Source organism: Symphalangus syndactylus, chromosome 12 (assembly GCF_028878055.3).
Source record: "Symphalangus syndactylus isolate Jambi chromosome 12, NHGRI_mSymSyn1-v2.1_pri, whole genome shotgun sequence".
In the NCBI taxonomy this organism is placed as follows: Eukaryota; Metazoa; Chordata; class Mammalia; order Primates; family Hylobatidae; genus Symphalangus; species Symphalangus syndactylus.
Window position 1 is genome coordinate 65,004,755 of NC_072441.2, and position 15,085 is coordinate 65,019,839.

General features: G+C 37.9%; 1 protein-coding gene across 2 annotated transcripts in view; it reads left to right on the forward strand.

Moving 5' to 3' along the window:
- CTTNBP2NL (CTTNBP2 N-terminal like) overlaps positions 1 to 15,085 on the forward strand; it is a 64,573-nt gene that overhangs the window by 13,050 nt on the left and 36,438 nt on the right. For both annotated transcript variants that reach the window (XM_063625699.1, XM_063625700.1), the window contains exons 2-3: positions 2,868 to 2,991; positions 6,797 to 6,904. In XM_063625699.1, coding sequence (XP_063481769.1) covers positions 6,806 to 6,904 — 99 coding nt within the window. In that variant the 5' untranslated portion in view covers positions 2,868 to 2,991; positions 6,797 to 6,805. The remainder of the gene's footprint in view (positions 1 to 2,867; positions 2,992 to 6,796; positions 6,905 to 15,085) is intronic.

Here is a 15,085-nt window from a genome sequence, read left to right on the forward strand (position 1 = left end):
GACCTTAATCTGAGTCATTTGTAGTCCAAATATATATTTCTTAAATTTGATAGCTGAGTATAAATTTCTTAAGTTCGATATCTGAGTATATAATTAAAAAGTGATTTTTATCCAGTGTTGCAAGAATGATCTCCTAGGTAAAATTACTGATTAAAAAAATTAGTCCAGTTGATTTATTTAAATAGATCTATATAGATTTTTTTGAGGCATTTTTATGTCAGGAACTATCTAAGCCTCATCTAAAAATGTTGTTTTCCTACCTTATGTGGAAAAACCTACCACCTGGAAAGAAATAAAGCCTCAGTTCTATGTAGATATGCTCACACCCAGATAACAGACAGACAAACATCTTGCTTGTACTCCACCCTGCCCTGCCATGTCCTACTGCTTACATGGCTATAGAAGCTGTTTGGGGTGTTTCTTTTTCTGCCACTCAGTCTCTATATGGTAAAATGGCAGCAGCAATGCTTGTTATCTTACAGAATTAAGTCGGAATTCCAAAGCAGAAACTGGGAGTTCTTCAAGAAATAAGAAGCATAACCGAAACCAGAATGAGTAGAGCTCGGGTAGTATCCAGAGAGCCCAAGCCACACCAACATACTTCTAGGCAAAATCAGTACTACAGTTAAGGAGGCACAGTGGGGTAGTCGGGGGGATGCAGTTTTTGATACCCATAACTTCTGACTGTTGGCACAAGAAAGTTCATCTAGAAAAGACTCATGCTGGCCGGGCGTGGTGGCTCAAGCCTGTAATCCCAGCACTTTGGGAGGCCGAGGCGGGCGGATCACGAGGTCAGGAGATCGAGACCATCCTGGCTAACACGGTGAAATCCCGTCTCTACTAAAAATACAAAAAATTAGCCGGACATGTTGGCGGGCGCCTGTAGTCCCAGCTACTCGGGAGGCTGAGGCAGGAGAATGGCGTGAACCCGGGAGGTGGAGCTTGCAGTGAGCCGAGATCGCGCCACTGCACTTCAGCCTGGGGGACAGAGCAAGACTCTGTCTCAAAAAAAAAAAAAGACTCATGCTGTCCTGGCTGTTGGCCTAAGATTTCATGGTGGGATGAAACCTGTGAATAGACCAAATGGTATGCTGGGCAGGCTCATTTGAAATCACTTATTGATAACATAAAAATAAGTGTAGGCCGGGCACGGAGGCTCACACCTGTAATCCCAGCACTTTGGGAGGCCAAGGCGGGGGGGATCACCTGAGGTCAGGAGTTTGAGACCAGCCTGACCAGCATGGAGAAACCCCATCTCTACTAAAAATATAAAATTAGCTGGGCGTGGTGGTGCATGCCTATAATCTCAGCTACTCAGAAGGCTAAGGTAGGAGAATAGCTTGAACCCGGGAGGCAAAGGTTGCGGTGATCAAGATCGTGCCATTGCACTCCAGCCTGGGCAACGAGAGCGAAACTCCATCTCAAAAAAAAAAAAAAAAAAAGTGTTATACTTAGCCCTTAAATGGATTTATTTTTCCAGGCTATTAAAATATCTTTTTTAAAGACAAATATCTTTATCTTTTTTATTGTATATATTTATATGTGTATTTTTTATTGAGAAAACTATAAAGCTTAATATAGCTATAGCTGGCTATGCCACAGTGTATGATAATGTATCCAGACAATTTGTCTACAAGTGGTTTTTATTTCAGATTTATAGACTGTAGCATTCCTTAGAAACATCTGTGTCTAAACTCTAAGGAAAGTTGGGTCTTGGAAAGAATTAGCTGAGCATTTAGTTGAAATGATCTTGTCCTTCAGAGTCACTGATGATGAAAATGACAAGTGATAGCTTACTTAGAAGATAAGTAGGGAATGAGTCCATAGACTTATAGAAATATCTGTGTCTAAACTCTAAGGTAATTTGGGTCTTGGAAGGAATGAGCTGAGCATCTAGTTGAACTGATCTTGTCCTTCAGAGTCACTGATGATGAAAATGACAAGTGACAGCTTACTTAGAAAATAAGTAGGGAATGAGTCTATAGACACAATTTGGCATACCAAAAATCTGTCAAACTCATACTTCCTGTCCTAACTTGAGAGATTTGTAATTAGTTTAATTACTGATTCTTGTTTTAATGAAACAACCAAGGACTTACTGCAGCATTATTTCTTCCTTTGACACTGTCCCCATTTGACTGTTAGGTTTCAGCAACTCAAATGGGCTTTCAGACTTTTAGTGCCTTAAAATACGAGGCAAAGATTACATTTTATCAAATAAAATTTAAAGCCTATCATTTGTAATAAAATTTGCTGGGTCTAATACACTGTTAGGAAATCATAAACAAAAAATTACATATAATTTAACATTTAACATCTGATCATAAATGTGAAAAATATATATAGCTATAGCTGGCTATACCACAGTGTATGATAATGTATCCACACAATTTGTCTACAAGTGGTTTTTATTTCAGATTTATAGACTGTGAGGATGTGTAATCAGCCTTTATAGACAAAGTCGAGATGCTAAGAGGCTGATTTGTTTATGGATTGTTGGGAGGTGAGGAGATGAGAATATTCCTTATATGAATTTGGCAGTTTAAAAAAGTGATTCAAGCAACTAGGTTTTTGTCATTTCAGGAAGAGAAAAGTCAGAAGTTAAAATGGCAGTGGACATCTTAAAGTAGAAAAGATCTCAAAAGCCTGTACCTTCCCTTATTTTAGTTGCAAAAGGGAAGTCAGATTCCTGGTATTTTTCATATATTATTCAACTTCAACTTGAAGAACTGGCTATTTTCTTCTTTCTTGTCATTATCAACCTACAGCTGTCAGACCTTATCAGCGATGACAGTTGACATTAATGGGATTTACCAAGTTGTTTATAATATAATCACATGAACAATAAATTTCTCCTTATTTTGCAGCATTGGACAAATTTCCACCATGCTAATGGCATTTTAAATATATTTGGCAATTTTCCCAATTTTTTACTGAAGAAAACTGTAAGTTTATACTTGAGGACTGAAGTGTGACTCTGCTAATTATCAGGTCAGTATCACCCCTACCTCCAAGAATATCACTGCTATCCTAAAAGCTAATGCAGTTTTACTGTCATTCTTTTATATTTCAGGCAAAAATTTATTGCAGTGTCTATATATTGAGATTACATTCAAATGCATAGAACAGAAAGAATTGTTAAATTTTAATACTTATAAATAGTGGTTATTGGAATATGCAAAAACAGATCTGTTGGTTCTTACGTTACATAGCAGTGACTTTTCTTTCCTCCTGTGTAATATTTGTATTGTATTCATGTAGACACTAAGCTGAGTTGGTACCTTTTTTTTTTTTTGAGACAGAGTCTCACTCTTGTCAACCAAGCTAGAGTGCAGTGGCGTAATTTCGGCTCACTGCCATCTCCACCTCCCAGGTTCAAGCGATTCTCCTGCCTCAGCCTCCCGAGTAGCTGGGACTACAGGTGTGCGCCACCACATCTGGCTAATTTTTTTGTATTTTAAGTAGAGACAGGGTTTCACCATGTTGGCCAGGCTGGTCTTAAACTCCTGACCTCAAGTGATCCGCCCACCTCCACCTCGCAAAGTGCTGGGATGGGATTACAGGCATGAGTAACCGTGCCCAGCCGAGTTGGGACGTATTAGTGAAATGTTCCAGTTATTAACATTTGTGTGCAGAAGTGATTTATAAACACAGAAATAATAAAAGAATTCTTTTTTGTCATTGACAAGGAATAGAACTTTTTCTTGCCTAGGCTGGACTGTTTTGTAATTAAAGTGACTCTGAAGATTGTTTTAATTTTACTCTTTCATAAGGATGTATATTTATCTTAACAAATCAGACTTTTTTTTTCATTTTACATATCGAACACTTTAAGTACAATATAATTTAGTTCTTTGTGTATGTACCTCTTTTTATTTTATTAGAATCTAACAAATAATACTTGATTTTTACTTAGAAGCTTAAAATAGAACCAAGAAGGACTTCCCAGTTGCAAAAGGGCAGCTGAAGTTATTTCCGAGGTCATCAATCTTGGCTGTCTGCAATTTTTGATGGTGCCTTTCTTAAATTCTTTTGAAAAATGAGACAGGATAATAGTTACTAATAATGAAACCGTTAATAATGAAGCCAGGTATCAGCAATGTGGTAAGATGTTCTACATTTATTAACTTAATCTTCATAGCAGCCGTATGAGTTAAATATCATCATCCCCCTTTGACAGATTAGAAAACGGAGTCAGATAACTTGCCCAGTCACACAACTAGGAAGATGCAGATGTGGCATCTGACTACCAAGCTACATGTTCTTTCCAATATAACCTCTAATAAAGTGTAGCTTTATTAGATTTGTTAGAATTTTTTTGTTTAGTTTTGTTTTAGTTTTTGTTTTTATTTTTAAAATAAATATTATGAGATATATCCCTGATACTAAAGTAAATATCATTTACTATTTGCTAAAATTCACTTATTAGAAAATAGAGGCCGGGTGTGGTGGCTCACGCCTTTAATCTCAGCACTTTGGGAGGCCAAGGTGGGCAGATCACCTGAGGTCAGGAGTTGGAGACCAGCTTGGCTAACATGGTGAAACCCTGTCTCAACTAAAAATACAAAAATTAGCTGGGCATGGTGGCATGTGCCTGTAATCCCAGCTACTTGGGAGGCTGAGGGAGGAGAATCGCTTGAATCCAGGCGGCGGAGGTTGCAGTGAGCCAAGACTGCACCATTGCTCTCCAGCCTAGGCAACAAGAGCAAAACTCTGTCTCAAAAAAATAAATAAATAAAAAGAAAAAGAAAAAAAGGCCAGGTATGGTGGCTCACACGTGTAATCCTAGCACTTTGGGAGACTGAGGTGGGCGGATCACCTGAGGTCAGGAGTTCAAGACCAGCCTTGCCAACATGGTGAAACCCCATCTCTACTAAAATACAAAAATTAGCCAGGCATGATGGTGGTTGCCTATAATCCCAGCTACTCAGAGGCTGAGACTGGAGAACTACTTGAACCTGGGAGACGGTGGTTGCAGTGAGCCGAAATCACCCCACTGCATTCCAGCCTGGGCAACTGAGTGAGACTCTGTCTCAAAAAAAGAAAATTAGCAGTTAGAGCTGAGGTTACATCAAAGATGTTTTACTATGCTTTAAAAGACTTAGACAGCATGTCCTGGAACACAGTCTAACAACAAAGTGAAGTATGCATTTTATACATGTTCACTTAAAAGCAGTAGCTCTGGAAGGAATCAATTCTTTTTTTGTGTGCCCCCAAAAATTTAGTAAGAGTGATAAATTACTGGAGGATGTGTGAACTGGTCATGTTGTGATTCACTTTCCATAAGACTGGCAATTTGAAAATAAAAAGTGGAGAGAGAAATATTTGTTCTACTTTGGAAATTATAAAATATATCTTACCATACACACTGGTCAGAAGGTTCTTCCAAGATTATACAGCAGTCTAACTTCTATCTTTATGTGGTTTGTGAGAATTAGTGTTGTAGAAAGGATTGAGTTTGTAATTTGCCATTTAACATACTTTGGAACATGCAGATTCTCAGAGAAATGTGAACTTACCAAGTCAGATAAATTCAGTTTGTAGTAGCCTAGCCAATTAAGATGTTTAAGCAGGCCTGGCACAGTGGCTCATGCCTGTAATCCCAGCACTTTGAAGGCTAAGATGGGAGGATCGCTTGAGCCCAGGAGTTTGAGTCCAGTCTGGGCAACACAGGGAGACCCCATTTCTACAAACAATAAAAAATAAATTAACCAGGCATGGTGGCATGTATTAGTGATCCTAGCTACTTGGGAGGCTGAGGCAGGAGAATCGCTTGAGCCCAGGAGGTTGAGGCTGCAGTGAGCCATGTTTGTACCACTACACTCCAGCCTGGGTGACAGGGCAAGACCCTGTCTTAAAAAAAAAAAATGTTTAAACACTATACTTTGAGAATTCATTTAAAAGTAAGTTTGCATATAGTTGAATTAAATCTATTTTACTATATAAAATATAAATATTGTGTTAGCTATTGTCTGTGAAAGTAGACGATTTAAAAGAAAAATTTCTCCCATACTCCCACCAAACATTATCTCTTTTCCCAAATTTTATTTTAACCAATTGAAGAGGGATATCAGAATGTTTTATATACAGTTTTGGAAATTGGTTGTCTAAAACTGGGAAATCTTTTGATGGTCTAACAATTTTTCAGAGAAATAGTATTCATTATAACACAATTTTACCTGAAAAATTAGTGGCTAATTCTTTTTTTTTTTTTGAGATAGAGTCTCACTCTGTCGCCCAGGCTGGAGTACAGTGGCATGGTCTCGGCTCACTGCAATCTTTGCCTCCCAGGTTCAAGTGATTCCCCTGTCTCAGCCTCCCGAGTAGCTGGGACTACAGGCGTGCCCCACCATGCCCGGCTAATGTTTTGTATTTCAGTAGAGACAGGGTTTCACCATGTTGGCCAGGATGGTCTCGATCTCCTGACTTCGTGGTCCGCCCACCTCAGCCTCCCAAAGTGCTGAGATTACAGGCGTGAGCCACTGCGCCCAGCCCTAGCGGCTAATTCTTTCTGAGATTTTCTAGGATGTTTGTTTGTAAACATGTCTGGAGGAAATATGATGAAAAATTGATCTTTGTGAGTGATAGTGAAATCAATAATTAAAGTGAATTTTACTTTCTGTTGCTGCTCAGTTTGTGATTAACATCAGAAAACATATTTCTATTTAATTTCAACTATTTCCTTTATTAAGGCATTTGATACTATAATTGCTCTTATCTCTCACTTTATTTTTTCTTTAATTGTATCAAATTAACTATGTCTTTGGAGATTGTCTGATTGTTACCTTTGTTTCAGGCTTTCAAGATGAATCTGGAAAAGCTCAGCAAGCCTGAACTCCTGACACTATTTAGTGTTCTTGAAGGAGAACTTGAAGCAAGGGACCTTGTTATAGAAGCCTTAAAGGTATGTTAAAAGAAAAAAAAAGAGAGAGGTCATCATACATTTTGAGTCATTCATTAGTTGTAATTTATTTAACTAAGGTATTTCTGTAGTTTCCATTGAAATTAAATGGAGGACATACTGATACTTACTATAGGTAGCCACCTACGTGGTGTGTTATTAGGGACACTGGTGAAACCTTTCTGTTTTCAATATAGTTCCCTTAGTTTCTCGATCTGATGTCTAGACCTTGAACTTCATTTTTTTTTTTTTTTTTTGAGACAGAGTGTCACTCTGTCGCCAGGCTGGAGTGCAGTGGCGCTATCTCGGCTCACTGCAACTTCTGCCTCCCGCATTCAAGTGCCTGCCCCAGCCTCCCGAGTAGCTGGGACTACAGGCGCACACCACCATGCCAAGCTAATTTTTGTATTTTTAGTAGAGACAGGGTTTCACCATGTTGGCCAGGATGGTCTTGATCTCTTGACCTAGTGATCCGCCCCCACTCAGCCTCCCAAAGTGCTGAGATTACAGGCGTGAGCCACCGTGCCCGGCAGAATTTCATTCTTTTAGTTTAGTGGCCTTTAGCTGTTTTTGAACGCTGACCCCTTTGAGACTTGATAAGAGCAACTTCCTAATAAATGTATATACATCCGTATATCAAAATTTGAAATATAATATCTGGGAGATCAAGGATCCCGTGAAAACATCCATGGATTCCCTGGACCCCAGATTAAGAATTCTTACTTTTGGTAGTTTTAGCCCATTTCTAATTCTCACTGCTAATTGCCTGTTGTTATTCTCACTTCTTTCTGCCATTTATCATCTGTCTCAATCCCTTCATAATTAGGGTAGGAGTGGAGGTGACAGCTGCCTCTAATGGAAAAATCAGAGGATGACCTCGTTTTCTCTTTTATAGTTTTACCAAGATAACCTCTCTGCTTTTCAGCCTTAGAAACTGTACAAACCTGTAGTGCTTTATGTGTCTATTTACTAATCACTGTATCCTCAGCACACAGCATAGTGTCAGGCATGTAGATGCTCAGTAAACATTTGTTGAACAAATGAAATGATTGTACCATTGTGGTGTGTTACTTTAAAAGATTACCATAATACTTCTAAGTGGATGTTGTGAATTACTAAATTTTAAAGCCTCTTCTTATGTGCTCTGCAGCATACACTGCCTTCTGGTTTTAATGCTAACAGATGCTTAGATGCTTTTTGCACATGTTTTCCTAAAATATATTTTTTTCTTCATGAATCCAATTTTGGTTACTATAGGCAGTTCTGATAAGTTGAAAGAGAAGCTTGAGAAGCAAGAGCTAAAATTAAGGGAGCATTTTGATATAAGATACCATTCAGAATCAGGCACAAGTGTTGTATTTAGTCTGCATATGGTCTGTAGGTGATAAAATTATTCTGAGGCTTAACTCTGTGCAGTTTAGGTGAAATGAATAGCTTCACTAGAAGTGACATATCTTTAAACAATCTATTGTTAGATAAAATAGGGGGCAGCTGGGATTAAAATTGTTTCACTCGTTTGAGAAAAGGAACTGCCATAGCATTCTTTAAACTGAAGTATCATTTTATTTAGGAGTTTTGGGGGGGTTTTTGTTGTTATTTGTTTTGGTTCCCAGTGTATCAGGATTTTACTGCATTATTTGTATAGCTTTTGCTTAACAATAAACACCTGTTGGACTTTATGAACTACTGTGGCAACTTACCAATTTTCTTCCTTTTAATGTTGGTTCCTAATTGATGCTTAGTGGGTTGAAAAGGTTTTGGTCTTTGTTCTAAATAGCTATGATTTGTTTTTCTTTTTTGTTTCCAGTAAAAAAAGCTTATCTTTTTATTTTCTCCCTAGCTTCAAAATAGATTTTTGTCTGGACATAAAATCTATTCTTTAACCTTATATCTCTAAACAAAACCATATGGCTTACTGTCACTTCTCTGGCAAGGCTTGAGTTTCTTTCAGGATGTGTTGTAAAGTTCCCATAGGCTGTAAGTTGACCTTACCTATAGAGTTAGAATTGTAAAAGAGCTACATTCCTATTCCAAAATTTCTGCAAAGTGCCAGATTGCAGCTATACTCTTCTAGAGCCCCCCATAATTATGTTCTTTTTCTTCCCAGAATCCTCCTCACTCACTCTCTATTGCAGCCAAGACATGTTTGGCACAGAACCAGGGAAAGCCAATAGAAAATAATGTAACACATTATTCAGTGTCTTGTATATTTCAAATCTAGTTGTTACAGAGGGTACCTATACTATATTTGGTCCTAATTAAATTTTATTTAAAGTGGTTTTCTGTTTTAGAAGGAATCATGTCAGGAAAAAAAAAAAACCTGGTTTATGAACATCTTTCCCTTTTATTACTTTAATTTCATGAATAAGAACACTAAAGGAATACCCTCTACAATGAAAGCAAATTACATTGCTCATGAACTGTCTGGGGGAAGCAGAGAGTAGAACCACATAGTTCAGCAGGAAAGCCTCAGTTCATTAATTCCAAGCAAATCTAGTAAATGGCTTCCTACCATAGTCTGTGATTGCTCCAGAGGAGAATAAAGGAAGGTTAATCAATGGCCATTTTAAAAAATCTGAAAAATAGATTTGACTGCTAATAAAATTTAGATTAAATAGTTTATTTCTGAATATTCCACATCGGGTATATTACATCTGCACATCTTAGATCTGATGCAAAGCCACACTAAATGGCTTCTGTGACTAAATAGCATCCACCTTGCATTTATTGGTATTGCTTTATTTTAAAGCATTCTTTAAATCATCTATACAATGATAAATGGTGAAATATCACAGCTTTCATGTGCAATTAACTTAAGGAGTCTTGAATTCCTTTCCACTGATGCCTCAATCATAAAACAGGTATAACTCTTTTAAAACCGAGGATAGAACTTTGTTGTGTTTGGCCAAAGGCTGTTGCAAAATTCCCCAAGCAAGAAGATTTACAGGCAAAAATGTTGTAGACATGACAGAGTTAGAAGTATATTTAGAGTATGAGATTATGTAATACATCATTCTATAGGTTTAACTGTTGTGAGTTTTTTCAGCCACAAAGGGTTAAAATGAAAAAATCTAAATGTCATGTCTTTGTTGAAATAAATAATTCACTTTCACTGAAAATGTTATTGAAAAAATAATCATAAGGATCTAATGACAGTGCCAAAATATAGGAAACAAAATAAAAGTTAACCATGGAAGGTGCTGTGGCTTAAGAACATCACAGCTATGATCATATAGTGGTTAGTACTCTGTGTTGTGCCTGCAGCAACCTCAGTTTGTATCCAAGTTGTGGCACCAAAAATTAAAAAAAAAATAACATCACAAGTTCACTATAAGTCCATAGCCTAACATCTGCTTTTGGTCGTGGCCTTGTACTTATTATGGAAGCAGATTATTATAAAGACTGGTCTGAAATAAAAAAGGTAAAATTGAACTTAGCAATCACCATACATTGTCCTATACTAATAAGCCTGTGAAGACAGTTTGCATTTTTTAAAAAAATCAGATATTAGCTTGCTTGATAACAGATCTTTGAAAGTCTTAAACGGACTCAAGTTGAAACATTCTTTGGCACCCGTAAGCCTGGACCTAACAGTCCTTTGGCCAAAAATGATCCCATTTTAATAGATGGTTTTTAGGAAGAGCTTCTAAGATTGGGATGGGTGGTTTCGATCATTGATAAAGATCACATGAACACATGAACATAGGCTATAACTGACAGAAGTCCAATTTCTGTCTAGTTCCCAACTGGGATATTAGGGTGAAAACAGAACTTTATTTAGGTTACTGAGTTACAAGGTTTTTATATTTACAGTATTCATAACCTTTATTATAAAACATGTTAATGAATTAATCAGTGACCATTTGTGGCCACATTTTAATATGTTTTTTAGAGTTGCAGTGGCTTTTTTTTTTTTTTTTTTTGAGATGAAGTCTCACTCTGTTGTCTAGGCTGGAGTGCAATGGCATGATTTCAGCTCACTGCAGCCTCCGTCTCCTGAGTTCAAGTGATTCTCCTGTCTCAGCCTCCGAGTAGCTGAGATTACAGGCATGCACCACCACACCCAGCTAATTTTTTAATATTTTTATAGAGATGGGGTTTCACCATATTGGCCAGGCTGGTCTTGAACTCCTGACTCCTGATCCACCTGCCTCAGCCTCCCAAAGTGCTGGGATTACATGCATGAGCCATCACACCTGGCCTAGAGTGGCTATTTTTATTCCTATGCTCTCTTTTTTTCTGGAGACAGAGTCTTACTCTGTCGCCTAGGCTAGAGTGCAGTGGCTGGAGTGTGCAGCTCACTGCAGCCTCAACCTGCTGGACTTCAGTAATCCTCCCACCTCAGCCTCCTGAGTAACAGGGACTACCAGGGCATGCCACTATACCTGGCTAAGTTTTGTATTTTTTGTAGAGACAGGGTTTTGCCATGTTACGCAGGCTGGTTTCGAACTCCTGCTCAAGCAATTCTGCTGTCCCAGCCTCCCAAAGTGCTGGGATTACAGGCATGAGCCACCGTGCTGGCCTATTCCTGCTCTCTCTGAATAAAGTTTATACGTGGATTCCTGGTTTTTCAAAAAAGAAGCATAAAGATAATTGTTAGGCACTCTTCAAAACCATCAACCCGAACATTCAATTAAGTGTAGCTGTTAGGAATGTGAGCTTTCAAGTGAGACAGACTTAGGGTTTGAGCTCTGCCACTCAATTGTAGTGTGATCTTAGACAAATTATTTTACCTTGTAAGTTTTGTCGGTAAAATGTTATAGTTATTACGAGGACCAAATGAGAAGATAGCAAATGATAATTGAAGTGCTCAGTGCTCATTTACTGTTGGTTATTATTATTAGAACATAGGTTCAAAGTCCATCCATCCATTTAGGAACAAAGATATATTCCATAAAGCAAGAAATACTAATAAGGCCAGGCACTGTGGCTTATGCCTATAATCCCAGCACTTTGGGAGGCTGAGGCAGGAGGCATTATGTTGCCAAGGCTAGACTCAGACTCCTAGCCTGAAGTGCTAAGAGTTTGAGTCTAGCCTTGGCAACATAATGAGACCCCCATTTCTTTTTTTTTTTTTTTTTTTGAGACGGAGTCTCCCTCTATTGCCCAGGCTGGAGTGCAGTGGCACAATCTCGGCTCCATGCAACCTCTGCCTCCCGTGTTCAAGCGATTCTTCTGCCTCAGCCTCCCGAGTAGCTGGGACTGCAGGCATGCGCCACTACACCCGGCTAGTTTTTTTGTATTTTTAGTAGAGATGGGGTTTCACCATGTTGGCCAGGCTGGTCTTGAACTCCTGACCTCGTAATCCACCTGCCTCAGCCTCCCAAAGTGCTGGGATTACAGGCGTGAGCCACCGTGCCCAGCGAGACCCCCATTTCTACAAAAAAAAAAAAAAAAGAAGAAGAAAGAAATACTGATAATATGCTGTCCTTCGTAAGGAAAATGACAGTTCTTCCCAATTAAATCTGCTGTTATTAGTGGCGCTTGGACATTATCTTGTTTTTCTTATGGGAATTGACAGTTTTGAGGTGACCTATTCCCATCCACACACCCAAAAGCATGTATTTTGAGACAGCAAAGGTTAAGGGTGTACTCTGGGGCATGAAACAGATGTTATAATTCCTTCTCTTTATAATGAAAACAGGAAATACAGGGATAATGCAGAAGCCTTTGTAGCAGATTTTTTTTCATTGATTTGTTTATTATTCCATTGTTTGATTCAGCTTATTTTGTTTTTTTAAAACAGCTTTATTGAAGTATAATTGACATATGATAAACTGTATTATTTGATATGTGCATATTGATGTTTTTATATGTATTTCCCCATGAAACCATTGTCACAATCAAGATAACAAACATATCCATTCTCCCCAAAATTTTTATGCCCCTTAGTGACCTCTCCTGCTCAGCTTTCCCCGATACTCTCTGCCCCTTACCCCAAACCACTGATCTGCTTTCTGTCATTAGAAATTAGTTTACATTTTCTGAAATTTTCTATAAGTGGAATCATACAGAATATACCCTATTTTTGCCTGGCTTCTTTCACTCAGCATAATTACTTTGAGATTGTTCATGTTGTTCTGTATATTGATAGCTCATTTCTTCTTTGTTACTTAATAGTGTTGGCATTATATGTATATACCACAGTTTGTTTTATCCACTTATCTGTTGATAAACATTTGTATTTTTTCTAATTTGGGACTTTATAATTAAAGTTGCTGTGAACATTCATGTACAAGGCTTTGTGTGGATATATGCTTTCATTTCTTTTGAATAAATAGCTAGAAATTGAATGGCTATATCATATGATAGATGTATATTTAATTTTTAAGAATCTGCCCAAGTGTTTTGCAAAGCGATTGTACCATTTTACATTCCATAGATATATCCAGTTGCTGCACATCCTCACCAAACTTGGTATAGCCAATCTTTTTCATTTTAGCCATCCTTATAGATGTGTAATAGCTCATTATAGTTACAATTTGCATATTATTGTCGGCTGATGTTAAGTATCATTTCATGTGCTTATTCGCTAATTTGCTCTCTGTATTGTGTTTTTTTTGTTTTTTTTTGTTTGTTTGTTTGTTTTTATTTTAGAGATGGGATCTCACTTTGTCGCCCAAGCTGGAGTGCAGTGGTGCAGTCATGGCTCACTGCAGCCTCAACCTCCTGGGCTCCAGCAATCCTCCAGCCTCAGCCTCCCCAGTAGCTGGAACTACAGGCACACACCACCATGCCTGGCTAATTTTTAAAATTTTTAGTAGAAATGAGGTCTCATCATGTTGCTCAGGCTGGTCTCAAACTCCTCACCCTAAATGATCTTGCCGCTTTGGCTTCCCAAAGTGTTGGGATTGTAGGCATAGTCACCAACCTGGCCTGTGTTGTTTTCTTTGATGCATGCAGTATCTGTTGAAATCTTTTGCCCATTTTTTTTAAGTTACTTGTTTTCTCGTTATTTAGTTTTGAGAGTTTCTTATATATCTGGATGCAAGTCCTTTATCAAATGTATGCCTTGCAAATATTTTCTCCCAGTCTGTGACTTATTTCATTCTCTTAACTCTATTTTTTTTACAGTTAAGATACTTAACTGTTATAGTTAATAATAACGTATTGTATACTTCAAAAATCACTGAGAGTAGATTTTAAATGTTCTCACTACGCAAAAATGATAAGTATGTAAGATAATACATATGTTAATTAGCTCGATTTTGCCGTTCCACAGCGTATACATATTTCAAAACATCATGTGGCACACTATAAATATTTACAGTTTTTTATCAATTAAAAAATAAACTTAAAATAAATAAAAACCCAGCCATAATCTAGACCAGGAAAAAAAATGCATCTTTTGTAGACAGGAAAAAAGAAAAGATACTTAAGTGTATCTCATTTCATTCTCTTAACTGTATCTTAAGATATTTAACCTTGTCTCATTTCATTCTCTTAACTGTATCTTTTGAAGAGCAAAAGTTTTTCATTTCCGTGAAGTCCAATTTATGAATTTTGTTTTGTTTTGTTTTTTGAGACGGAGTCTCACTGTGTCGCCAAGGCTGGAGTGCAATGACACGATCTCGGCTCACTGCAACCTTTGGCTGCCGGGTTCGAGTGGTTCTCCTGCCTCCGCCTCCCAAGTAGCTGGGATTACAGGCACACACCATCATACCCGGCTAATTTTTTGTGTCTGGTAGAGACAGGGTTTTTCACCATGTTGGTCAGGCTGGTCTTGGACTCCTGACCTCAGGTGATCCACTTGCCTCAGCCTCCCAAAGTGCTGGGATTACCGGCATGAGCCACTGTGCCCAGCCTATCAATTTTTCTTTTATGGATTTTGTTTTTAATGTTATATCTAGGAAATCTTTGCCTAAACCAAGGTCAGAAAGGTTTTCTCCTGTTTTTTTGTTTTTCTTATAAGTCTCATAGTCTTAGGTTTTACACTTAGGTCTATATGATATATCTTCAGTTAACGTTGTTATGTAGTACAACGAACGCATGGATCCATTTTTTTTTTTTTTTTTTTGCATATAGATGTCCAGTTGTTCTAGCACCAGTTGTTGAGATTATCCTTCCTCTTTAGAATTGTCTTTGCACCTTTGTCAGTCAGTTATTCATATATTCATGTGTTTATTTCTAGACCCTCTGTTCTGTTCTTTTGATCTATTTGTCTACCTTGATGCCAGTACCACA